General features: G+C 44.6%; 1 protein-coding gene across 6 annotated transcripts in view; it reads left to right on the top strand.

Moving 5' to 3' along the window:
- The window catches only part of ABCC5 (ATP binding cassette subfamily C member 5), a 79258-nt gene that overhangs the window by 35996 nt on the left and 16109 nt on the right, over window positions 1-27153 (top strand). For 4 of the 6 annotated variants that reach the window (XM_062582749.1, XM_062582750.1, XM_062582751.1 and 1 more), the window contains 13 exons: window positions 1144-1290; window positions 1681-1810; window positions 2347-2500; window positions 2642-2770; window positions 4086-4272; window positions 5016-5105; window positions 7360-7549; window positions 8212-8371; window positions 8845-8923; window positions 9725-9838; window positions 11015-11179; window positions 12398-12481; window positions 15083-15359. In XM_062582749.1, the coding sequence (XP_062438733.1) occupies window positions 1144-1290; window positions 1681-1810; window positions 2347-2500; window positions 2642-2770; window positions 4086-4272; window positions 5016-5105; window positions 7360-7549; window positions 8212-8371; window positions 8845-8923; window positions 9725-9838; window positions 11015-11179; window positions 12398-12481; window positions 15083-15142 (1689 nt within the window). In that variant the 3' untranslated portion in view covers window positions 15143-15359. Of the gene's footprint in view, window positions 1-1143; window positions 1291-1680; window positions 1811-2346; window positions 2501-2641; window positions 2771-4085; window positions 4273-5015; window positions 5106-7359; window positions 7550-8211; window positions 8372-8844; window positions 8924-9724; window positions 9839-11014; window positions 11180-12397; window positions 12482-15082; window positions 15360-19216; window positions 19928-26686; window positions 26828-27153 lie in introns of those variants that run through there. The other 2 variants (XM_062582759.1, XM_062582753.1) reach the window with 2 other exon arrangements.

Below are 27153 nucleotides of genomic sequence, written 5' to 3' on the forward strand. Positions count from 1 at the left end.
ATTGCTGGCACTATTTAAAGGCAGAATACAGAGTCAGAGATGGCACAGATCTGACTTTACTGGCAATTTCTATGTAAATGGAGAAGGCTGATTTAATAGCTGATACTGTTTCAGGAAAAAAATGCTATGTAATCACTCTAAGTAACCAGCTGGCTAATGAATTAATGAAGGAGGTGATTAGAATTAGTATGTTCTTAATGGCAGTTTGAAGAGTTGGAGCCACATCAGGTCTGCACTGATCTGCTGTGGATTAGTGTTGTATGAATAATTGAAATAAAGTCATGTCATATATTAATGCAGCTCTGAGAAGATCTTTGGAGTTCTGGCATCTTCCTACTATCCTGCTGTGTGTCAAAAACATTCTAGCCAGCACCTGCCACTTGGGGGACGTCTTCTGTAAAAGATGCCTGGTGAAATCAGTTCTCAAAATAGCCTGCAATGTTTTGTGGGAGAAAAGCTTCCCAACCCTTGAAAACAATAGGGGCTGCACTGGGTTCAGAGTGCTGTGAGCATGAGACAGGGATACCCTTTTATAGGAGTGCTAGTCCCTTAGGAAAGGAATACTTGTGATTTGACAGCCATTCTGAAATTCCCCTAATATCACATAGATCTTTGATGGAAAGTAGGATGAGTCTAATATACCAAAGTACAAGAGTGCAAATGTTAGCTGATTTAGCTAACAGTGGAGAAAGGTCTCTGTGCTCTTAAATACTGAACTTGTGTGCAAAGCTGCATTAAACATGATAGGGACTATGTGCCTAAGTCAAGAGTGGAGTTTCCTCTAGGGTCTATGTAGTAGCTAGCATAATGAGGCACAGTGTGAGACTCGTTGAAACTCAGGTGAGAAGTCACATCAACAAAGCGTACACAGACAGAAAAATGGCTCTAACGAGACCTGGTTAGTGCCTGGGAATAGCAGACCACCCTTCTCTGAGGGACTGCAAGAAGATTTCAAATTTGGAATGTTTTGGGATTCTGTTACTCCTGAATGGCAACAGATTTTCATGCATAAATTAAAAAGTAAAGAGCTTACTTTAAAGAAATATCAAAAATAATGTGAGCACAACAGTTAAATTCCACTATGTATGAAAGAGTACATGTTTAATCCTTGTCTTAACCACTAAATCCTTGAATTTCCCACAGAACACCACTGTAACTTTGGGAAATGACACTATTGTAAGCAACAGTATGAAAGATAACCCTCACATGCATTACTATGCTGGCATCTATGCTCTATCTATGGCAGTCATGTTGATCCTGAAAGCTGTTCGTGGTGTTGTCTTTGTAAAGGTAGGTGCCAGCACTTCTTACTGGTTTTCCTCTATTCTCTCTCTCCCCCTTCCCCCCAGTTTCTGCATATATAGAACTGCTGTCACGGTGGTGGTTCACTGAATCATTTCACAGAGATTTCAGAACCTGAGGAAGTCAGATTGTGGTTTGCAAGATTTCCATCAAGTCATCTCTTGGGGCTGCGTCATGTTTACTGTTAAACATCTGTTTGAATTAATAGCTTCCTTCCACTGGTTGGAAGCTCAGAATGCAAGAAAAAAAGCTATACTTATGGTTCAAGAGAGAATATCAGTGGAATGTTCTGTTGCCCAGTGGAGGGGCAGTGATATGAAGGCAAATGTGGGAGACAAACACCCTGTGGTAATACTGTAATGTTTGTTGTGCTACCAGGGAACACTCAGAGCATCCTCAAGGCTACACGATGAGCTCTTCCGACGGATTCTGCGTAGCCCCATGAAGTTCTTTGACACTACACCAACTGGAAGGATTCTCAACAGATTTTCCAAAGATATGGATGAAGGTAGGTCTCTCACGATGTTGGTAGACAGTCCCACATGCAGACCTGGTTAATTCCCTAATGCGCTACAATCTTACTGTTGGGTTGAAGCTACCCTGTATCTATGCAAGCATTTATTTCAAATAGACAAAGCAGAAATTGGAGCAAACCAGGGTTACACTTGTAAGAAGCAGCTGATATCCCAAGTTTAACTCTTCTCTTGAAGAAATATGCTTTCATGGCTATAGGCTGCATAAAGACTCTTAGCAGCTAATGCAGAGGGGAACTTAGAGTGTCAGGGTGAAGCTGATGCACAGTAAAGCTGGTAATCAGGTCAGAATGGCATCAGTGCTATTTCTTGCAAATGGGCATAATTAGAAATATCACTAGCATTTCAGAAGATACAAACACCTCTAATGATGATATACATCTCACAGCTAAATAAGCTATGGGGAGCTACTGTCCTTGTCAGTGATGTTATGCTGTAAGACTGAATTACTCTAGGTTGTTCTAGCTGTCTATTCTGAAGACTATCCCTCTTTTCCTTTCACCTTTTCCAGTTGACGTTCGTTTGCCATTTCAAGCTGAAATGTTCATCCAGAATGTCATCCTTGTGTTCTTCTGTGTGGGGGTGATTTCTGGAGTTTTCCCCTGGTTTCTGGTGGCAGTGGGGCCCCTCATTGTCCTTTTCACGGTTCTGCATGTCGTGTCTAGGTAAGTGTACCAACTGCTCTAACAGTAGAGATGCTTTGACCTGTCAGTAGGGATATGCAGTTCTTCAAGTATACACGCATCAATATATTGATTGCACGTGACAGTTGTACATGTTACTTAAAACTGTTTCTTTCCTTTCAGAGTCTTTATTCGAGAGCTGAAGCGTCTGGACAACATCACACAATCTCCGTTTCTGTCTCACATTACATCTAGCATACAGGGTCTGTCCACAATCCATGCCTATCACAAAGGACAAGAATTCCTGCACAGGTCAGTCCAGATAGCCAGCTAAGAGCGGTGCTGCACAAAGCAGTGTGAGAGAGGTTTACTTGCAGAAAGATGTATCAGCAGAGTCTATAGTTGACCATATACGTTGACTGTAGTGGTGAGAGTTACTTTAGGGGAAAAATGGAGGGAGAGAGAGAAGGGAAAGAGAAAACTCCCCAGTGGCCAACTTAGAAGAGCAGTGGCAGGGTCCCGTATGAATGGTCTTGTCTGAGGGTTCTCTGCAGTGCAGCAGGTAGTTAAAATGAGGGCAGCTCTTTAGTCATGGTTTTCTCCTAGTGCTATACGCTTTTTCATCAGGACCTGCTCATACTTGGTTTTGATTGTTTCTGCATGGAATGCTACTAGCATTTGTGGGAGCATGCTTATTAAGCCTGGCATTGATGGGCCATTTGGTCTCTGCACCTGTATAATTGAATAGTATTTATCAAGTGTTTAAGTGACTTATCTACATTGTGCTTGATTTTTCTCTAGTATAAACCAAATTTGCAAAACAGAAGTGAAGGAAAGTGAAAGGTTTCTCCCGCCAGTGATGGTTGCTTCCCATGAGAATGTGCCGTAACAATATCAGAGTTTTGCAGGTGCAAGGTCATCAGAACAATAGCATGTGAACACGGGGAAAACTGCCACAGCAGCTTACATAGAAGGTTACAGAGTTGCAAATAGCAATCTCTTAGCATAGCAAATACTAGGGTACTACTGCCCTTCAGGCTCTTGTGCTGCTGGGGCTGGTGTGAAACTGTGTTGCAGGATCAGAAAAGCTAGTTTGCTGGCTTTGTAAATCTCCCAAGCCTTCTGCCTTTGAATGTACTTTCTCAGCTTCACAAGGTCAGGATTGTAAATCATAAGGTTATTAATGTGTTTTAATTAGTGTCACTAGTCCTACCATGTTTACTATAACTTTACTTTTACACTTATGTGTAAAATAGCACATGTTGTGTTCCTACTCCACTGCTGCTTTTGTGTGTGGAGTAATTTCTAGCTGTTGCATGTCCTTGGGAAAATCTTGTGTAGGTTGCGTCATGAAAGTGTCTGTAATGTCTCTAAATTCTAATTCACCTCTAATAACTTGTTGTATACAAACTTATTTATCAGAGTTTGAAACAACTAGATATCCTACAGGATTTCAGAGTGTTCATAAATACATTAAATACATTTATGGCTTGACTTGAGACTTTTTCCAGAGACTGACTTCCCAAGCCAAATTCTGTTACTGGAGCAGGGATGAAAGCAGCTCTACTATTTGTAACAGAGTTTCAGGCTTGTAGCAGTCTACTACTATCTCCTGTATTTACTCCAGGTATCAGGAGCTGCTAGATGACAATCAGGCACCATTTTACCTGTTCAGCTGTGCGATGCGCTGGCTGGCTGTACGACTGGACTTTATCAGCATTGCTCTCATTACAACCACTGGCCTTATGATTGTCTTAATGCATGGCCAGATTCCTCCTGCCTATGCTGGGCTAGCTATCTCATATGCTGTGCAGGTGAGTTTGTCCATATATTGTAATATATAATGTCTGAGTATAATATGTAGTTAACAATAATGAAGACCCCAATGAAACTTTCCATAATGCACTGTAATGCAAAAGGATACTGTTAGATTTTGCAAAAAGATGTTTGGAAATGGGGAGAGAAAAAAGCAGTTCAGGGTCAGAATCTTTAGCTAGTGGTCAGTGACAAATCAGGAGGAACTAGGTACCTCAGGTTATTATTTTGGGGAGCTGCCTCTTTCTAAATACTGAAGTAGGAAGCATGTGAGGCTCTTCATAGCATGTTGCACACTTTTCCTGGATATATCTGGAGTTTAGATTCATGGTCCATTAGACATTTACCAAGCTGATGTCTTAATGTGTTCTGGCATATTGCTTGTGATATAACTACACAGCACACAATATCCAGTATCCCAGCCCTGTGGGTTTTTTATACTTTGGGGCTCCGTATGCCCAAATTAAATCTGCTGTTTGGCCTTTTCTGCCTCCTGGTGGTAATAAGGAGAAATTGCAAAACTGAAGTTACCAATATTCTAAGCTGTTTCTTGTGGGAAACCGTTTTAAGCTGTTGGCTTTCCAAATGATTCATAAATGATCATTATTTTAAAGCTCTTTCAACTTAAACTGAATAAAAAGACTATTTTGCATCAAGGCATCCAAGTAGTATCAAGTATTGATTAGACTAGATAAATTCCATCACAACTCTCTAAACTTCGGTCTGTTCCCTGTCACCCCAGTTAACAGGGTTATTCCAGTTTACAGTCAGACTTGCTTCAGAAACAGAAGCTCGCTTCACCTCAGTGGAAAGAATCGATCATTACATCAAGGTATGACAACGATACATTTGATTGCCTGTTGTAAAATTTCTTGTTGCTATTTTTGTTGCTGGCATAAGGTAAAAGAGGAAGTTGGCTCTAGTCTACTCCCTACAGAAAGTATGTTTCTGATCTTAAACTACAGGCAAAAGTGTTTGCAACACTGTGGAGTGGATTTGTACTATGAAGTATGTATATAGAAGTTGACAGGATTAATGGCACAAGAGTTAGTTGGTAGGTAACTAAGCTGACAGGGATTTGCCTGACAATACAGAACTTAAATATGGATATTGAAAGTTTGTGGACATTCTCAAGAGACAGTGGTGTTTGTGTGTGAAAGGAGTAACTGGGAATTAAATACAGTATTTTACTATAAAAGAATTGTGTTTTGGCACTTTCACTTAATTCCAAACTGAATGGAACTACTTTGCTTAAATACAGTTAACTGTTGACTTGCTTTGTGTGTAATTCCAATTCCTCTTGATGCATCTACTTCTTTTCACACAGCTGTCTACTATAACATATTTCTGTATGTTATATAGAAAGACTTAGCATGTTATGTTTGTGAACATGATAAATGTGCTAAGCTAACTGTATAGCAAGTTATTGTTACCTGGTTATCTGCAATCCTTTCTCCATGACTAAGATTTGTGTGTCCACGAGTGGATATTGGTGAATAAAGTTATCTTTGGTAAGGAAAGAGTTAGTATCATGGGAAAATCTAGTTGGAAGAAAGCCATGTACTGGATCTGGACTTTTTTTTTTTTTTTTTTAGACTGTGTGTTTGATAGAGAATAAAACATAAGTTTAATTTTACCACCTGCCCCCTAAAAATAGAAAAGAAAAAGAAATCTTCCTGTGGTCATCTATGGGAAAAAAATTTCTACTTACAAACGATTTGGTGACCATGCAAAGTGACACTTGTGGTTTTGCAAATATTGCCTGGTATCTCTCATTTTGCAGCAATAGTGTTTACCACTTTCAGGCCTTTGGTGGCAAAATCTATAGTAGTAGGCTCTTTTGCCATCTGTGATTGTAGCTTAATAAGAAAAATCATGGAAGTGTTACTTATTTTGGTCTCTAGACAGTTATTTTATTATGAAAAAGTGTAAAACTGCTTTGATTCTAAAATGAAGGGTGAGTGAACAGTAAAACACCCTTCATATTCTGTCTCACGATGTCCTAGGTTTGATTTCTTTCACTGTGAGCACAGAGATTGCTATTGTCAGCACCAAGCTCAAAGAATTGGAGAATTGTTGTAAAGGATCAGTGTTTCTGTCAGATCTTTGGATACAATTAATCTGTCTCTAACTTTAGATATTAGAGGCTCTCTCTACAGTCAGTGCAGGAAATGGGTGCTTCCAGAGGGCATTTCATCTGACCTGTTAGAAATGTCTATGGTGGAATGAGGAGATTCATGCTTAAGAAAAGCTAGTTCCTTTATAGTGACTATAAATGAGTTGATGGGCCTGATACAGCTGGAGATGCTTACTTTGTAGGTGTGCAAAGCTAATCTCTTGCTAAGATTTGTTGTTTTACTCAGAAATTGCTGGTGCTAAATATGGGAAAGTGACCTTGACTCTTTTTAAATAAGCTGAAGATGGATGTGTGTGTGATTTTCAAGCTCCTCCCCCCCCCATTTAATCTGAGAACTGCTTAATGAGGAACCTATGGTCCTGTGGTGCTAACGAGGTCAGAGTGTAACTGCAAAAGCAAGCTGTGCAAGGAGCTAAACTGACTCAATGAACCAGCAGGACAGGGGACAATGAGGGAGAGAAGGGGGATAGCAGTGATACAAAACAACTGCTGTGAAAATGCACCATGTCATGCAGATGCCTGTCAGACGTGAGACGTGACTGTGGCATGGTGTAGCAAATGAGACATAGAAATTCTGCAGATAGTGCATCCAGAAGCCATTTAGTCTTTGGAACTCCTGCACAAAACAACTATGCCCATAAATAATAGACTTAAGACAGTTTTCAAAATGTATTGCATAAAAACATTGCTGTGAAGGCCAGTGTTGTCATCACAGCAAAAGGAGGGGAATAGCAGTGTAATGAGTGTAACACAGCAAACTAGTAATAGATTGGGAAATCCCTTCTGACTCACTGGGCCAGCATCCAGCCACACTGCTCATCATAAACTGCCATTACACTGCCGTGGGCTGAATCTGCAGGGAAGAACTCCTGTGCTGAAAGCTGCAGCTGATAATTTTTCCTCTGGTGTTTCATTTACTGGAAAGTGGACTTTTCCTTTTGTTTTAAAGACACTTTCCTTGGAAGCTCCAGCTCGAATTAAGAATAAAACTCCTCCTCTGGACTGGCCACAGGAAGGCGAAGTTGTTTTTGAAAATGCAGAGATGCGATATCGAGAGAACCTCCCTCTAGTGTTGAAGAAAGTGTCTTTTACCATCAGACCAAAGGAAAAGGTTGGCATTGTGGGACGGACAGGCTCAGGTGAGGTTAAATACTGGTAGAGTTAAATCACTGCCTTTACAGAGTGGTAACAGAGCTGGGCAGTTAAGTGTTTTTCCTCTGAGTATCTGAAAGAATTGATTGAATTGATTGTTAACTGCCCAAAAATGGTTCATCAGTCTGTCAGTAATGGATTCTGTTTGCACACATATATGCAAGCATGATCCTCATAAGCAATTAAAAAAACCCCAAGTTTTCATTTAAAGAAAAGGGAAATCCTGCTGTGCCTGAGCTAATATGCTTATAATACTTAATATCCCAAGCTGTTAATCACCACAGAACACTATCTACAGTATGCTTGATGCACTTAGCTGACTTTCTCAAAGTTGTTTTTATGGATACTGTCAACTACATGTGGCTCTAAGATGTTTTGAAAGTCTATGATGTAACGAATCAAAAACGCTAGTATGCGAGATGGTTTAAACCAGCTTCAAAGTAGAGTTTTGAAATGAGCAATTAATATGACATAGAAGTTTAAATGCTGAACCCCTTTTCCTGTTTGGATTACTTACCAACATTGTTTGCCATCAACTTTATGATGTTTTAAAATGCTTTTAATGTTTCTTACTTTTGGTGCTTTTAAAATGCTGTATCATCTCTATTGGCTGCTATGACTAGTATCTTTTTTCCTGCCTCATTTTTAGGGAAATCTTCTCTTGGAATGGCACTCTTTCGTTTGGTTGAACTGTCTGGAGGCTACATTAAAATTGATGGAGTGAAAATAAATGACATTGGTTTAGCAGATCTTCGTAGCAAACTTTCAATAATTCCTCAGGAACCTGTGCTGTTCAGTGGCACTGTGAGGTTAGTGAGATCATATAATAACGAGAAGGACAAAGAGGGCTACCAGCTCATACTGAACTCAAATAGTTGCCTAGTGAAATGTGTTAATTTGGGCATAGAACATGGGCATTTGAGGGTTATCTGCTTCTGTTCTCCACTTTGGTTTTGGACCCCAAAAAAGCAGAGGTATATGGTGTAGCTGGCCCAATGCGGAACTAGGTGTGATCATCCTCTAGGGAACCTTTGATTTCCTTTAAGCTTGCTTGATAATTTTGCATCTTTGTCTTCCGTTTCTCTACTCTGCTGTTTGGCTGCTTTAACCCTAGTGTACGGGGAGATCTGATTTTTTTTTTTTTTTTTTGGCAAGGAAATTCTGTTAGTGGTGAGCTAGATGTGAGCTGTCCATATGGATACACTCCCTCACTCTCTGCAGTTTTGCCATTCATTGCTGATCCAATCCAAATTCTGGTTGTGCTTTCTTCCTCCTCCTCTAGGTCAAACTTGGATCCTTTCAGTCAGTACAGTGAGGAACAAATCTGGGATGCTTTGGAAAGGACTCACATGAAAGAATGTGTAAGTATGATGTGCCCTGTAAGACATGTTTCTGTCTTGGCTTTCAAACAGGTATGTTTCATTGATAGCTACTTCAGAGACATTCAGATAAAATTATTTGTGCTTTTTTCTCCTCATTGGTTATGCTTAATTTTCTAATACTGTTATTGTGAACTTTTTGGAGAAAGTACCATATTCTTGGTATGTACTTCTTCAGCATCTAGCGTAGCAGGATATTACTTTTTCACAGGGACTCCTAAGGTCTGTGACATTTCAGAGTTATTTTCCTGGATCTGCCTCTGTTGATAGGTAGGTAGACAGGTGTGCACACTGTATTTACATTTGTAACTGTACATACGCACGTATAAACTTAACTTAAAATCTCTTCTTTGCGAGGACAGAGATCTGCCCTCTGCAGCAAGTCTCACTGTCATGACATTTCCAACTCTTCTTTTTTGCAAATTGAATGGCATAAGGATGTATGTGTGGCTATAAAATGTAGGCTGTAATTTCTACAGGGACCAGGTTCACTCTTTGCTCTCAGTAAGAGAAAGTTGTTGGCTTTTTTTGTTTTCTTTTTTACTAAAGCAATTGAATATTTTGTACTTAAGACTGAGCAGGTCTAACGTTGTATTGTTGCTCTGGCGTTAATTTACTAATAATTTACCCAACAGAGAAAGGGTGAGATGGACAACAAAGCAAGATGGATATTTTGGAACATGGGCAAAATCAGATTTACAGGGAGAGCAATTATTTGTCTCGTGCTGTGGAAATACAGAAAACCTGTGCAATATTGTAAGCTCCCCTCTGCTTTCCACACAGGTTGCCCAGCTGCCCATGAAACTTGAATCAGAAGTGATGGAAAATGGGGAAAACTTTTCAGTTGGAGAAAGACAGTTGCTGTGCATAGCTAGAGCTCTACTGCGTCGCTGCAAGGTGAGTTTTTGGTGGAGGAAATAGCTGGTGATATCGAATGAGCAAAGCCTGTTCTCTGTGCCAAATTCCTTGTGTCAGAGGAATCACACCAATAGTTAGGTCGACTCAGAGAAGGGTGTAGGGTTTAGAAGTGTAGTAGGCCATTAGTACTTCAGTAGCCAGCTACCAGCTGCTGTAATGTCCTGCCATCAGAAAGGTGTTGCTTGTTAGTGTTAATAATTGTCAGAGAAGCCTTATGATTTAGGTGTAGTATCTGTCCTGATACTGATGACCATGAGATTCTTTCCTTTTTCTACCTTTTGTAAATGTCAGCCAAGCACTTTTCCTTCTGCTTGGTGTTCCACTAAAACACAGTTTCCAAGTGGAATTTGGGACCACTCTGACAGTGAAGTTAAAAAGGCTTTTATTGTTTCAGGAGTGGAAGCCAAATAATAACTTCAGTGAAAAAGGTCTTTTAGTTGGATTGAGACTTGACAGGATACTGCATTAACCATCTTTTTTTTTTTTTTTTTTTTTTTTTTTTTTTTTTTTTTTTTTTTCCCTTAAGAATGTACCCCATAATATTTTAAGGTTCCCTCTGCATCTGTTTTAAAGACCAATATGGGACAAGCCAGGCTGCTTAGCAGGAGTTAGTTTTACTCTGTCTGTAGTAGGTGCCCAAAACAATTCTAGCATAACTTTGACAACACCACCAAAAAGCTTTGTCAAGACAATAGTCCAAATCAATATAGATCTGAGTTGGAGGGGAAAGTTAATTCCTTCCAAACTAAGAAAGCTCTTAAACTTAATTAGTAATGACTAATTTTAGAAGGAACTGTCACCACTGAAGCAGTGTTAGACTAGTTTATCAGCAGCTTGATCTCAAATACAAATTTTACTGAATGTAAACCCAAAAGTTGGTAGAAGCTTGAGACCCAGATTAGAACCCAAATGTCTAATGGCTGCAGGATGTGATTGTTAAGTATAAGTGTGATCCATAAGGTAACTTTGTGGAAGGCAATTACATAAGGAAAACTAAAAGGATGTGTTATAAAAACTGCCTTTCTGACTACAGGTATAAGAACTGCCAGTTGTGGCAACTCTGTCTTGGTAATTCTGCCCACTTTGCATATTTTTATGTTCAGGGAGGGAAAGAGTTACTATGGAGTAACAGGCAGGATTATATGCTGCTTTTAGATTTTGATACTGGATGAAGCTACAGCTGCTATGGACACAGAAACTGATTTACTGATTCAGGAGACTATCAGAGAGGCATTTGCAGACTGTACTATGCTAACAATTGCTCATCGCCTGCATACTGTACTGGGCTCCGATCGGATCATGGTGCTAACACAGGGACAGGTAAGCAGAAAAATTTAGTGGCTATGGTTCCTGGCACTGCCTATCTGGTGGTGCCATATGTGTAAGCTGAACTAAACAAACAGCTGGTATTGTACTATAGAAAATCATGTGCATTCATTCACATCTTTGGCAATACTTCTCCAATAGAATCAATGATTACCTCATTGTGACAAGATCAAAGAAGGCAAAATTTTATTTACACTACAAAAATGTACCTTTGAGAATCTCTTAAACAATTTTAAAAACACCTTTGGTAGATTAATAATGCAAGCACCTCTGCTGGGGCTTGGAGGCAGTCTCCTGTCGTTTTTGTGAAGTATGTCTATCAAACAGACATATGAGAAGTACATCTCTCCCCTCCTTTTCAGGCTTCCATATGGGGGCTATAAACAGTTAAAATCAAGTGTAGGAAATTTGGCAAGCTTCTTAAGGGTAGAGAAGGCAGAGAAGAAAAGAAAATAGCATCTGCCTCAATCTCTTTGCCAGAGCCACTGGAGGCTGCTTCCCACTGGATAGTCCTAATGTTTGTCTGATCTAGTTTGAAGCATCCCAGCTATAGTATGCTATACAAGGCTTACTGCCTGTTGTAACATCTAAACAAGACTTTGTCTCAGGAAGCATTTTTCTGAAATACAGTCTGGATGTTCTGAATGTCCCTCATTCTTGCCAGTTATAGCCTGAGCTTTCTTGCTGTTTGTATTTGACAGGCATGCATAGACTTACTATGCTGTAATAAGGAGAGGCAAATTTACTTTTGCATCGGTATGACACTAGGAACATTAATCCTTTTTCATACTCTAGTTGATGCTGGGAGCCAGTCAGGAGCCATCTTCAGTTTTCCAAGGCTAGAGGGAGAAGAATTGAATTATTTTCTAATGAGGGAATTTCTTAACCTGGTTGTCCTCGTGTGTATTTGTAGAGTGACATAGTGCTCTTTAAGTAGAACATGCTTCTTCCTTTATTTTAAATTTGAAAAAAAAAATCTTGACATGCTAATAAAATTACAAGACAACCAAAGCAAGATTTCTTACTCCCCCAAAACAGCATAGCTTTCCAGGATAAAAGCCTATTGCAGCCTGAAGCCAGACTCCTAAATGAACATAGGATGTTGTCCACTATATTTTGGCTTCTCTACTGCAGTGTCACAAGTCCAAGGGCGGGAACACATCTTATGTTGGATTTTGCTAATGAACTTTACCTGCCTTGTTTGTTTTTTAGGTAGTGGAATTTGACACGCCGTCTGCCCTTCTGGCCAATGAAAACTCACGCTTCTATGCTATGTTTGCTGCTGCGGAGAACAAGGTTGCTGTCAAGGGCTAAAATTCAGGGCAAAATCACTTTTATTTTGGAGGGCTCCACTCCCTGCCTGTGGCAGGCCAGCTGCTCTTCTTTCTCCTCCAAGCAGATTATTGCCTTTTCATCTTTTAGTTTTTAGCACAATGTGTCAAGCCAGAGTTTTTAAAACCCTGTCAGAAGAAGAATTCTTCATGGTTTTATTACTGTATTTATTCCATAATCATATTACTAAATTTTTTTTGTTATTAAATGCACTCTACAAATGGCTCAGGGAGCCATAGTTATAAATGTATCAGAGGCCTATAATGAAGCTTTATACATGTAGCTATATCTATACATAATTCTGTATATAGCCTATATTTACAGTGGAAATGTAAGCTGTTTATTTTATATTAAAATAAGCACTGTATTAATAACAGTGCATATTCTTTTCTATCATTTTTGTACAGTTTACAGTACCAGAGATCTGGCTTTGTTATCAGACTGTATCAGACGCCATTTTGTCTCTTACAGTTGATCTTTTCCTAGTGCCAGATTTTCTGTGTGTCTGAGTGGAAGTGAAGCTTTGCAATAGTGTCTTTTATTGTCCCATCATTGTTGTCTAGCACAGAGAAGAGCTCTGTGGTGTAACTCTATTGCATTGTAATTTATAAAAACTATTTGGAGCATTGCTAATGTTCACTATGGCAGCAGCTGCTGCCTCCCATGATGCTTTCCCGAAGCAGGGTTTTGGTGATCTATTGAGTTGTTTGGGGGAGAGAACCATTTCTGGGTCATGTTAAGGCCTCATTTTCTCAGTTTTCTGATACAGTATTTCTCACTGTATCACTACGGTTTATTTTAATACAAAAGAACTTAAGCTCTTTGCTGATCTAACACGTGACCAGAATCTAAGTGTTTGTGAAATGATCTATAACAAATCAGTCATAAGGTTCAAATTGTAACCTGTATGCTAGCAGGAAAGCCTTTTCAGAGTTGTTCCAGCTTACTGCCTCCTTTATCTTGAATCTGCTGATGCTCCTCAGAGGTTTAGGTTGACTTTCATTGGCGTGGATGACACTAACCTGTTGCTCTGCTCACTTATATACTAAGGTTAAATTACATCAATAGTTCCTGTTTCTTTATTGCACACTTGTTAAGGAAACAGTCCCCCACTCCAAGTCTTCTGGAACTTTAAACAGGTTCTTGCTGATCAGGATGTAACACTGGTGTAGGACATTGTTTTCTTACTGTAAAGAGACCTACCTCAGGTTACAGGGTCCTGTGTAGTACATTACCATGAATCACTGTACACCATCCCTGTTTTATGGGACCTGTGGCCCAGGTGGGCACAGTTGCTACTATAATAGCTGTGACTTATTGAATGGTCAGCATTGCATGTGTTTGTCAACTTGGACATTTTGTAGCCTTAGCATGTTTGCAGAATGTCTCGTCAAGGCAAAAATCTGAAAGGTAAATAAAACTATTTTGGGTTTTATAAATTTCATTGGCTTAAGTGGTTTATTTTGGGCATGTAAATCACTTCTCACCTTTCTGAGCCCCAGGGGGCAGTTTTTGCAGGGTGTTTTTTTTTCCTTGTCTCACTTGGACTTGATCTTTTTCTTCAGAGAAGAAGTGTTTCTTTTAAAGTGTGATGGGTTATTTCCGTGTACTCTGAGATGAGGGTGGCTTGCAATATTTAAGTGTTGGGTACGACATGGAGCAATAGTTTACAGTACAAGTACTCAAGCTAAGTAGCAAGAGGGAGGTCAGATGGAATGAGGAAGGTCCTCCTTACGTCCAAGTCTTTCCACTTTCTGTACCTAGAGCTGTTACTGTTTATATTATGACATGTCTGCAAACTCACAGTAGCAAGCGTGACACTGGAGATGCTGATAGCAACCATTTCTAGCTACCAGTACCCCAGGCACATAGAGACATTAACAGAGCTTTGGCTGTGGCTTGAAGATAGCAGCGCATGAAGCATCTCTTGTTTGTAGTTAGCTTTTACTCAGCCTTGTCCCGAGGAAGAACTAACTAGCATAAATCTTACCCTGCTTGTGCACCTGGCACCATGTTTACTCTGTGTCATGGACTGGCCACTGTTTTTCTCAATTTTGCTCAATTCAAGGAGCAGAGTGACTGTATATTGAGGTTATGAAAAGGACAAATAACAGTTTACCTCCAAAGAAATACCCAGCTAAAGGGGAGTTTTTGTTTGAATACGAACTTGAGGACAAAAAGATGCTGGCAGGAGGCGTGAGGGAGCAGGGGTGATAGGCCAGAGAGATGGTCCTGCTTCTTCCCTAAAGGCTGAGCTTTGAATTTGAGGCTAAAGGCTGAATACCCTAAGCGGAGGGAGAGAGCATTGAGGTGTGTCTGCCTCAGTCTGAAGTTAAAACAGTTCAGTCATCAATAGCAGCTGTGCCCCAAGGACAAGACTGTCTTGGGCCCTGCAGAACTGAGTTCACAAACTTCAGTATTTTCCTGGAAAAAGAAAGGGGCTAAGGTATATACTGGTGAAGTGCTGCTGTGGTTAGAGGGAGGCTTCATTTTGCAGCTAACCTGAGCTAATGGAAATCCAGGCAAAAAGGAGCCATCCTGATCTTGTCCTCCTTCTCCTTCCAGGCTGGGAGTTCCTTCCGCTTCCCTGATGCCAGCACTGGCTCTTGCCTGGTCCTGCACTGACCCAGTTCAGAAAGCTAACTGGCAGAAAATTCACCTTCCAAAAGCAGGAATGCTGTACAAAGAAGGGGACAGGAATGCACACCTGGAAGGGAAAGTGGGGCTGCTCTTTCCAGTAGGTGCTAGCTCTAACATTGGCATAGCTAGGACATGAAACTTTTTGCTCAGGATTCAGTGTGCCAAATTGCTGCTTCCCAGTTGCACACTCTCTCTCTCTCTCTCTCTCTCTCAAAAAAAAAAAAAAAAAAAAAAAGAAAGGAATGGTTTTCTCCTGGTCAGCAAGTTGAAATGCCTCAAGAAATGCCTCAAGAAGATGTCAAACAAGTGCTGGAGATGGAGCAAGGGAACAGTCCCCTGTGGGCAGCGTGGATTAGCTCAACCAATTCATTAAACTTCTACTGCAGTGTTATTCCTTTTGGATATAAGGGGACAGCTTGCCAGAGGAAAATGTTATCTATGGTGTAATCTCTAACCTGCTTTAGCACTTGTCTCACATAGATGGTACAGAAGTATTGTTTCCCACAAGGTAGCAGTTATTTTTTTTACTGGCTCTTGTCCTGAATTTTGGGAGTAAGCTGAATGGCCCTGTGATTGCAGTGGAAGGAAGAAACATCAAAGATAAATATTTTTCAGTCTCATTGTCAATATTGAAGCATTTTACAAGGGGTTGATGACAATGGGAACTATCAGGAATGGGATCCTGCTTTGGGATTACGGCATGGTGCCCTGGAGAAGACTCTGTCCTACAAAGGACGGAATGAGACTGTAGTATCGAGCCAGGGCATTTCCTTAATGAGACCCTGCCCAAAATAGCATCAGTATATAGCAAAGGACATGGACCAAGACCAGCAGATGTGCAGCTTGAGAGAGATGCGGTACTGTTCCTGCTGTTGGGAATTTGGTTGCATCAGTTTTGCTTATTCTGTCCACCTGCAGTAAGTGTAACTGATCCTGATTTGTTATCATAAGCTTAGAAACGCTTTACTTAAAGAGACTGTATTCCTGCTTATCTGATCTATTTGATGAGTGGAAACATTGTGCTTGCTTGGGAATTCAATCAAAATGCCAGTAGGATTCTTCTAAAATTACCCAGTGGAGTTAATGTGCATTAGATCGGTATAATATAAGTCCAAAGTTGTGCCCTGAAGTTGTGCTAGTTTGAACTTTTAAGGATTTCACCTTTCTCTGTGGTGAAGATTACCCAGGGTCAGGTCTAAAGGGCCTGTGGCGGTGATCTGCATATTATCCCCGGATGAAACCCAGAGGGAGATCAAGTGGTCTTAGTACATTGCTGGGAGCAAATAACTGAGAAAAGCGCAATCACTTCAGAAAGTGAATGGGTACAACTGAAATCTAAGGAAGGAGGTATCGAGAGGGAAGGAGAAATGGAGAGAATTGGATTTGTAAGAGGAGGCTGGGGAGAGAAAAGATGGCAGAACAGAAAGTTCTTATTAGGTAGAAGGGGGTGGAGTGAGGACAACAAATTGCTTCTTGAATATGCTTCAAAAGAGCAGAGTGAGGTGATGCAGTGACTGCAGTGCCATCATCAGCCAAATCAGTCTGAATGTCGCCTTGTAGTAAGCCATTTTTTACTGCGGTTGCACTATGTGCTCTGCTATAAGCAATCACACAAAAGGTTTTCCTCGTAGTCCCAGCGTCAGGTTGGTTTAGGATAATACTGTTTTGTCCTTGTTTTGCCCTTGGTTCAGCTGGAGTCAGCAGCTGCATTGTGCTGGTGCCACAGTTTTTGCCTTGAGTAGGATGATACAGTGGGAACTCAGTTACAAAATGATGCGGATGCTGCTGTTGCTGGTGTTAAGACTTGAGAGGCTTTTTGAATGTACCACTGCAGGTTCATTAAACCCACAACCAGCTAATAATTGTTCCTGTGTCACCCAAAAGATGTGCCCTGGAGACTCATCACCTGGCTGAGGAAGGCGTAGTGTAACAGTGAAAATAATCTGCTGAAAAGAAGTGTCAGTGCAGAGTGCAGGGGTTTGCAGTACACTGTCCTTGGGCTAGGGAGGGTTTAAATCACACTTAGTTCCAGCAGACCTCCTTCCTTCCAGATTACTGTCTCCTCCTGTTATCATACAGAGAAACAAGCAGCTGTATAAAGCTGATAAATTTGTGGTTTCTGACTTTTTATGATTTAGGAAGGCAGCTGTGGATGGTGTGTGGTTCCTTGCCTTTAAGGAGGTCTGGGGGAAGCGTGCTATGGCTGAGCTGGGATCTCGGGGCAGGATGGAGCGAGTGTTGGAGACAGGCAGCGATGGGCAGCCAAAATGGGAGAGGAGTTCAAAAAAGGGGGGGTACAGGAGCTGCGGGCTGCAGGGAGGCTATTTACAGCTGGAGCCAAGGCAGGTGTGAAGAGCGTGCCCAGGGGCAGGATAAGCTGGAAGGAGCTGGGGAAAGGCTGTTTTTGCGGAAAGCAGCCGGAATAGGCCCCTGGCTGGTGCGAGGGCAGCGTGCGCTAGCACAGCAGGGAGCCGTGGGGCGGAGGGTTGGGGCTGCTTGTCTTGGAGCGGGGGCGAGGGAAGGTGGAAACGAAGCGTTCAGGCTGCGCTCAGAGGAAAGCCGGTGCTGGCTGCGAGGCTGCGCGAGGGCCGGGGTGAACGGAGCGGGGCGTTGCAGGGGTGCTGGCGCAGGCGTGGGAGCAGCGGGGCCGGTGTGCCAGCGGGGCTGGGGGACAGAGCAGTGCTTGTGGCGGGAGCCCTGGGCGTGGGGAGACAGGAAGGCCGGGCAGCGCGCCGTGAGCCGGCGCAGGCGAGAGGGCGCAGAGAGCCGCAAGCGTGCGTGGCTGTGCACACGGGGCGCCTGGGTGCGCAGGATGAACACCCGTGCACGTGCGAGCATGGCCTGTATGGGGGAGGCCACGTGACTGTGTTGGAAGGGGTGTGCAACCTGCGTGTGCACGTGTGTCTGCAGGGCACGTGACCTGGCTGTACATGCATGTGTGCATGGGTGTAGCATATGTGACTGTGGGGCGTGAGACACAGATGAATATGCATGTTCTTGTGTGTGTGCTAGGAGGGGACATGTACAGGGGGGCAGTATAGATGAGTGTGGAGGTGTGTGTACAAGGGGGATACAGACTCTGCTTTACGTGGAGGGTGCCAAGCCACAAGTGTGTGGGTAGCAGGGGTGCGTGTATGTATGTGTAGCAACAAGCATGTATGCATGGGGGAGGATCCAACGTTACATGTCTGCAGAAGGGGGGAGAGGGTGAGCAAGGTGCACACTAGGGATAGGTGTGTTTGCACAAGTTGTGTAAGAACCACAGCTGACCACAGGTATACATGCGTGTGGCCTAGGAGGGTGCAGCATGGTGTTTGCAGGCAGCACACATGGCCATGGGTGCACACGCACAGGGCGTGCCAGCAGTGCGCTTGGCCATGGGTGCACATGCACAGGGTGTGCCGGGACCATGCCTGGCCATGGGTGTGTGCGCAGAGGCTGCAGCATGGGGCGTGCACAGAGTACACCAGGCCATAGGTACGTGCGCACAGGATGCAACACAGGGTGTGCATGGGGCGTGCACAGAGTACACCCGGCCGTGGGCACGCGCACAGCCTCCGCCGGGCGCACACCTGGCGCTGGGTGTGCACGCACGGGGCGTGCCAGCACCACCCCCGGCCCTGGCTGCGCGCGCGCGGGCCGTGCACAGAGCCCGCGCGGGCTCCCACGCCGGGTGCGCGCGGGGCACGGCTCGCCGCGGGTGCGCGCGCCCGGCGTGGGCCGGCGGCAGCCCCGCCGGGGGGGGGGGCGGGCGCGCGCAGCGGGCGGGGCGGGGCGGTGCTGCCCTCCCCGCCCCGCCCCGCCCCTCCCCGCCCCTCGAGCGCCCCCCGCTGGCGCCGCGCCGCGCCGCCTGGCGGCCGTGCCCCGCCGCCGCCGCCGCCTCCGCCGCCGCGCCGGGCCCGGGCCCTGCGCTCCCCTCGGCCGGTGCCGCGCGGGGCCTGCGCGGCCCCTTCCCCCCTCCCCGCCCCGGTCCCTCCGGCGGCCGGGGCCTCCCTCCTCCCCGCCCGCCCATGGATTTCACATAGCAGCAGCAGCGGCCGCCGCCTCCGCCGCCGCTCCATGGCGGCTCCGGCTCCCCGGCCGCCCGGCCTGTGCTGCTGCCGCAAGGGGTCCCCGGCCGGGCCGGAGGCGCCGCCGGCCCCGCCGCCGCCGCCCGAGCCGCCGCCGGACGTGGCGTCGGCCTCCAGCTCGCAGCTCTTCAGCCTCCGCCACCTGCACCTGGGGCTGGAGCTGCGGCCCGAGGCGCGGGCGCTGGCGGGCTGCCTGGTGCTGGAGCTCTGCGCCCTGCGGCCGCAGCCCCGCGCCCTGGTGCTGGACGTCCACCCGGCCCTGCACGTCCTCTCGGCGGCTTTCCGCCGCGCCGCGGCCGCCGAAGCGCCCTGCTCCTTCGCCTTCTCGCCCGCCGAGGCCGCCGCCGCCGCCGCCGCCCCGGCCCCGCTGCCCCCGCCGCCCTGCCCGTCGCCGGCGCCGCCGCCCTGCGCGCCGCCCTGCGCCGCCAACCCGCCCTCCACCACCACCTTCCTCTCGGCGCCCTGCATCGCCGCCGCCGCCGCCCCGGCGGAGCCGCCCGCCAGCCCCCCGCCCGCCGCCGACCCGCCGCCGCCGCTGCCCGTCTTCGCCGAGCCGCCGCGCGCCGCCTGCCCGCTGGGCTTCAGGGTGGACCCCTTCACCGACTACGGCTCGTCCCTCACTGTCTCGCTGCCCGCCGCCCTCCAGCCGCACCAGCCCTTCCAGATCATCGTGCGCTACACCACCGCCGACGGCCCCGCCGTGAGTACCGCGCCCCGCGCCGACATGGCGGGAGCCGCCGCCGCCGCCCGCCCGCGGGGCCCCTCCGCGGCGCCTGCCGAGCCCCCGGCGGGCCGGGGCGGCGGCGGGGGGGGGGGGGCTCGGCCCGTGCCGGGCGCCGCGGAGGGGAAGGGGGCCGCGGCCCGGCGGGGGTCGCGGGTGGGGCGGGGGTGCGTGGGGGGGGGGGGTGGCGAAGCGGGCCGCGGCGCCCTCGCGTGTCACCCGCCCGCGCTGGCGGCGCTTCAGGCCCGCCCCGAGCAGCGGGGGCCGCGCCGAGCGCTTCGCCGTCGGGTTTGCCCCGTTACGCCCCCTCCGCTGCCCTCCCCGCTCTCCTCGCGTGGCAGCCGGGCTCGTGAAGTGGCATCTTCCCGCCGCGCACTCGCCCCGCGGGGCCCGGCCGCTCTCCGCGACCTGCCCGCTCGCTGGGCGAGGGAGCGCGGCGTTTCGCGGCCCCCCGCGACCCTGCGGCCTCCTTCGGAGGCGACGCTTGCGCCCGCCGAGCCGCTCGGCCTCGTGCGCCCGCCGCCCTCCGGACCGCCCGTCCGGATGGACGGTCGCGCTGGCGTCGCCTGTCCTCTCAGCGCGCTGTGGCCGCTGGCAAGGACCGTGAAAGTTTTAAATCTCCTGCCCCGTCTGAATTCTTCGGGACGAGTTACGTAATCTGCGAGTAAATCAGTTTTCCTGGGTGTTTTTGCCAGACGATTACAAAATCAGGCCCTGTGCACCTTGGTTTACATTCTAACAAGTGACAGTCAGAAGCTTTTAGAAGAGCAGAGGCGGTTCCACTGATTTCTGCAAGTTATCCATGCTAAAAGAGACGAGGAAAGGCCCAAACACCCATCTAGCTGTGGCCGCAGGAAGTGCTTGCTTGTCTCTATTCATTAGCCTTTTTCAGTAGCAAGATATTTTTAAATTTTGTTGCTTTTTTAAAATCCCTGATGCTTAGAAACACTTCACTCCTGACCTTTTAGATACTGTCTCGTAGATCTTGAGTTTTTAAGTGAGTATGACAGCAAAAATACAACAGCAAGCACTGGAACATCAGCTCTTGTTGTTGCTGTGTGGTCTGTTCTGCTTGGGAATTAAACTGAAACGACCTGGTTACGTGGTTCGTGAATCTCTTTCAGGAAACATCGTTCCTTTTGCAGACTTTCACGACTTTGATAGCTCTTCCTTACCTAATGGAATTGACTCTCAGCCTGCTGGTTTGGTATTACCGTTGCATTGGTCCAAAACGGCAAACCCGTGCATCTCTTTGACCATTACAATTTCCTTAAGGAGGGCAAGAATTGAACATACCAGTGTCATGTGGAGTAACCAAATAGGCTGTATATACTAGGCCATGAATTTATGAAAAGAAGAGACTGCAGAGTAGAATGAGTTTACCAGATCTTCTTCTGTCTAACTTTACTTCTGTGGGTTTCAACATGGTATCAATTTAATCTTCAGAGTTATCTGGACAGTTTTAATACGTTGGCTAAGTTGGGATAGTGATTCCACATGCAATTTTTTACTGATAAACATTTACTTTTGTTATAAATACATTGACCTTTAAAGAATTGGTCCTTCCTTAAAAAAAGGAAAAATGAGATGAAATTCTGGCACCTTTTTAATTATAACCCATTGGTTAAGTGAGGATATTGTTTCTTTTTACCTCTGTATAACTCCTTGTCTTACCGTTTTCTTGTACAGTATTTTGCTGTAGTTTCTCTGCACTGAAAAGAAACATTGAAGCTGCCTTTCAGGGACCACAGTGCACTCGGAAGATTCTGTTCTTTATTCTTGCACAGTTTTCTGGAGAAACCTGCTTGTTTTGCCATCTCAGTGCTTCGTTTATGGTTGAAGGCTTTAAAGTTGGATGTAGAATCGTTCTTGGTGTGGCTGAGCCGAACCTCCTGCAGAACCTAATACTGTGCTCCCCTCCTCCTGAAGGAGTTGTTTTATTTTAGACTGACCTGTGTTTTCTCCTGGGTTTTGCCAGCTCTGTTGACAATTGTCTTGCTGTTTGTATCAAGAAGTGATCTTGGATGTAACTGAATCCTGATCTGAGACTTTGCTTTAGAAGTGATCTGACAGCACTGGAAGTGCGGAGCACTGATGTGGTGGTGTTGGCTTAGTCCCACTTTGCTTCAGTATGCTATCTCGACCCTGCTCGCTATCCAGTGTGAAGGTTACGGATTTGAGGATGCGGGGAGCAGAGCATTTTTTCCATTCCCACTGTTGTTTTCTGCTGGATCAAATGCGAGCTAGCTATCCTTCATCCTGTCTTTCAAAGTCTCTATTGTGCCTTTAAAGGCACACACTGCTTCAGTTGAGATGAAGCTACAAGGACTAGTGTCAAAAGATTATTGATGATTACAAAGTCAGGGGCATGCACTGCCCTTTTCAAGTGATACTGAAAAGCAGAGGCAGGCATGCTTGCTGACATGAATAGGGCCATGTTTTCTAGCTTGCATGTGTTATTGTAGATACTGACAAAATATTTGTTCTTGAGTAGCACCTGCTCTAACCCTTAGAGTTTCTTTGAGTACTTTGAGCTATCTTTTCGGCTCCAAGGCTTTTTGGTGCTGTTGTAGTGCTATTTGTTGTTGCTGGGTTTTTTCAGCCTGGTGTTGCGCTTCAGTAGGTATGAGTAACCCGTGGGTGTGTAAGGGTGAGCAGGTTTGGATTCACACCTAGCGTATTTCCTCACAGTCTCTTTCCTCTGTACAAGTGAAGCACCTTTGCAGTGTCAGACCTTCCTCTTCTACAAATTCTATCTTCTTGGGCCTTTCTGTGAATATTATCTTTTTATATCAGGGTTTGTTTTCTGTGGGACCCTTAACATACTTGTGGGATCTATAAAACAGTAAATTAATGTCCAGTAAAGACATTACTGGCAGCAAGATTACTAGAGCAGATAGCAGTCTGTTAAAAATTGGAGCCCCGTTGCCTTGATAAACTTGCTTTGAGCCACCTGGGTGTGTTATTGGGCTGCCCGTTATTTCTCATGCAAGGGAAGGGTCTTTGGTGTTTGATAGATGCTGAGAGACAGCTGAGAGACTAAATCTGCCTTTCGCAGAGCATTCCAGCTCCTTATGCTGTTAGGAAACCTCGTGCTCTGTACATCACCTTTTCACTTCAGAAGACTGTCTTAAACACTGTGTATGTCTCACGGTTTGGGCTGAAGACACACACTGGTTAGGTGTATCAGTGAGAGGAGCCCAGCTCCTCCTTTCTCTCACCTGCCTCTTACTTCTCAGTGCTATGGATATTCTTTCATTAGATTTTTTTTCCCTACCCAGAGAGAAAAATCTGTATGGCTCTGTTCTTCCACTGTGTCATGCCTCTGATATGGCAGTGGATATGTTAACAACAGTGTTATTTTCTTTCCATGACAACCTTAAATGCAAACTCTTGCCTGTTCTGGTATGAAAAGTGATAGTATTTCCTCATCTTTATGATTCAGCAAGAAGGACAACCCTCTTGGCAGGGCTGGAAGTTTCCCTGTTGTTCCATTAGAGTTGTTCTGATTCCTCAGGCCTCCTAGAATGACTCGCTCTCTAGGTTTGCCTCTTCTGTCACATCCTCTGCATCTCAGGTATGCAGTTTATTTTGTAACCGGGTGGAGTGGTCTGTTGTTTTTCACTGGAGTAGGTAGTAACAAGGAGAGATTTTAAAATTGAAAGGAGCTCAACTAGTTGCCTTTGGCATTTGCCAGATTTGCGTAAAAGGTTATATTATAAGTCAATAAAAAATGATGTGCTAGGTTGGTGTATTATAAATCGTGTGCTGCTCTGCAGTATGTGGGCAGGGGGAAACATGAACTGTCCAAAGCCATGTTTTTTTTTTCAGCAAAGGGACTAAGAGGCAGCTGTTACCTAGCTGTTCTCATGGTGTATTGTAACGTTTGAAACAGCTACTCTCCTGGGTTTCTGAAAAACTGCATGAAAATGATGAACGCTACGATGTGCTCCTAAGGGGAGCACAGGGGGGATTTGGATGTAGAGTAGATGCTACGGCCTCAGATACTGCTCTACCCCCTGAGCAGTTCATGCTACCTGTACTCCTCTCTGAGACACTGCTGCTGCTTGTTTTCCCCCGTCCGTAGTCCTGCCTCTGTCTGGCAGCATAGCCTGGTCTATTTATGTTACAAGTCTATTTATATTGTTTCAGGATAACTTTCATCATTGTTCCAAGTGCATCTGGAAAGAGAGACCGAGGCTTGCTATGTAGCAGCAGACATTAGGAAACAGGGAAAAAATACTTCATCCTCTGCAAAACTTTTTTCCTCTTGGCCCGCAGGATTGAGACTGGTGCTTCGTTTAGCTTCAACCAAAAGTCAAATAAAGGATGACTGGTTGAAAAGAAATTGTCCCTAATTTATGGAGTTTCTTGTAAACAAGAACCAACTTCTCAGTTCCCTCTTGCTTCCTGCTTATGTTTTCTTCCCGCACTGGTCAGAGAGAACTTCCTCTTTATCTCTCTGCTTTAAAGACATCGTCTGTCAATCCTTTTTCCTTCCTCCTCTAGTGCTGTAACTTAGTTCTAGTGACATCTTATCTGTGATTTCTTTGTAAGCCTTTTCTGTCTCTCAAAAAGCAAAGGAAATGGAGCCTTTTGAAGATGCACGTTCAGCAAGGCCAACAAAACAGATTGTGAATTGTGATGTGAACACAAAAAGGCCGACTGGAGGAGTGTTTCTAAAAGTTGGCAATGGGGCAAATCATTAAAACTATATTTTTCAGAGCTTCTTTCCTATCCAGCTCTCATAGCGTAAGTGAGGCATATGTTTGGCCTGCAGGATTGAAACAGGAGGGATTATTTTAAAACAATTTCCAAGCAGAGAAAATTGCTCTGAGATTATTTTTACTTTTAGATAAATTTTAAAAATTTTGTTGGTGCCCTTCACCCCAGAGAAAACATCTTCCAGTGGAAGTGTGTACAGAAACTGCGTTTTTGTGAATGTGTGCTCTGGGCGGAAGCTGTTAGTTTCAAACAGGTGACATTAATGACGAATTTGTCCCCAAATAGCCAGTGGAATTGCTATGTCCAGTTCCACAATGTCATATTGAAGAGAAGATGCTCATTGCCATGAAATGTGGGTATCTGTGGGGTGGAAGGTGGGTGGTAGTAACGTAGGGCACCTCAGCTTTTGATGTAGGGTTTGGCCAGTGACATGCTGAAATACAGCAGCTAGGACATGTTCTCACAGTCCTAGCTCTCATGTGTAAGTGAGGCAAGGTATGTCAGGAGAAGGGATGCTTTAAACAGGCCCAGTTCTGGTCTCCGGAGTTGAAATAGAAAGGATAATCTTAAACAAATTCCAGGTTGAGAATGAAGCTCTCAGATTAATTTTAGTTTTATCTAAATGTTTTAAATTATGTTGGTGCTTCTCACTCCCCAAAAGCTATTCCCCAGTGTATGAGGAACTGAAAACTACTGAAAGTAAATTTTCTTTCCATACCTTTCACTGATCCCCAGGATTTCTGCTTAAACAGATGATTTGGAAGAGGAGTGCAATGGCATCAGAGAAGACAAGTCTAAAGGCAAAGGAAGAAGATAAAGCAGAATAACCTTGTAGGACAGAGGGAGAGAGAGAACATGCAGAGGTTAACTGGGGATAGTAGGAGACAGAACTTTAATATGCATATGTTCTGTCTTGCAAGTCAGAATTGAAATAGTGTCAGTGCTAACTGCTGTCCCACAAATTCACATTTATTGGTTACTTTGATCTAAGAATTTAGCAGACTCAAAAGCTTTATTCCTTCTGCTTAACTGTTCCTAAGACTTATAGTGGTTCCAACTTTGTGGGAAGTTTCATAATAGTTGATATTTTTCATAAAAGTTCAGCTCCAGAGCTTTAGGATTACAAGCAAATCCTTATTTAAAATTGTTCCTACGCTTCAAAGTTGGGGGCGGGGAGCAAGTGAAAGCACAAATACTACATTTGAAATAGAAAAAAACAAAAGGCAAAAAGTTGCACTTTTTCATATTGTTCTTAATCTCTTCTAATGATTTGCTCACGGCCAGACTGATCGTTTATTTGCTGTTTGAAACCCAAAATAAAGACATGCTCAGTGTTTTTTGGGGGGGTCTCTCTCTTTTTTTCTTTTTTTTTTTTTGGCGACCACCCAGAATATCCTTATCCGTTCTCTAGAAAGAGGTCTCCAGTGTCACTGACCAGATGTTTCTTACATATGCTACCTCTTTTGCATAGTGTCAAAATATTTGGTGCTCCAGCCAGAAGGGCAATGTCAGGGTCAGAGATAATGTTGTGTACACTGTTCAGCCTCTTTTTTTTTTCTTTTTTCCTTTTTTTCCCTCTAGCCTGCACTACCTGACCCCTACTACTCCTGTTCGTGTTGAGTAGTAAGATGAAAGTATTCAGGGTACTCTTTCTGACAAGAAAGGTGCATGGATGTTTGTTAGGAACCTTTTATTAATTAAGCAAATCAATGTAACAGAAATAGTGGGGCTGGAAGATGTTATGTTGTGCATTACCACTCAGTGTTTAGACAGTGCAAAACTACTCTGAGGAGTCATGGTGAATAAACAGGGGTAGGAAAGTGGCTTTTTAGAAATGGAAACGTGCCCTATGCTAGGTAGCATCTAGAGAACTAATGGATAGCTAAACAGTTGGGGAGTCTGTCCTCCCTGACAATTTCCTCTTGATTTCATTTTTTTTTTTTGACAGTTCATCCCTTCCACCTTTTCATTTCATGCCTTTCCCTCACCTCTTCTTCTTCAATGTTCCAACAGATTTGGTGGCTGGATCCAGAACTGACATACGGCAATGCCAAGCCATTCGTCTTCACGCAGGGCCACTCGGTGTGTAACCGGTCTTTCTTCCCTTGCTTTGATACACCAGCAGTGAAATGTACCTATTCAGCTACTGTTAAGGTAAGTGACTGAATTGATGTAAATAGATAATTGGGCACTTTGCTGTTCTTATTTTGTGAAAGCAAAGTTATGTTGTAGATGTATATATTATATAAAATATTGTATTAGTTATGATATATAGTGATATAAAAATATGGGATTTTTAGATCCTATAGTCTGGTTTTCCAGATAAAAATGGAGTAGTGTCTTAAAAGCAACTGTGTTGCTTATCACACTTGAGTCTTGCATTCTCAGAACTCCACTGTGGAAGAATAAGCCTTAAATGGGTAATATGGGAGAATTTGGTTGGTCACTTCCAGTAGTGGTTGTTGATGACAATACTCAAA

The sequence above is a fragment of the Rhea pennata genome, chromosome 9, assembly GCF_028389875.1.
Source record: "Rhea pennata isolate bPtePen1 chromosome 9, bPtePen1.pri, whole genome shotgun sequence".
Lineage (NCBI taxonomy): Eukaryota > Metazoa > Chordata > Aves > Rheiformes > Rheidae > Rhea > Rhea pennata.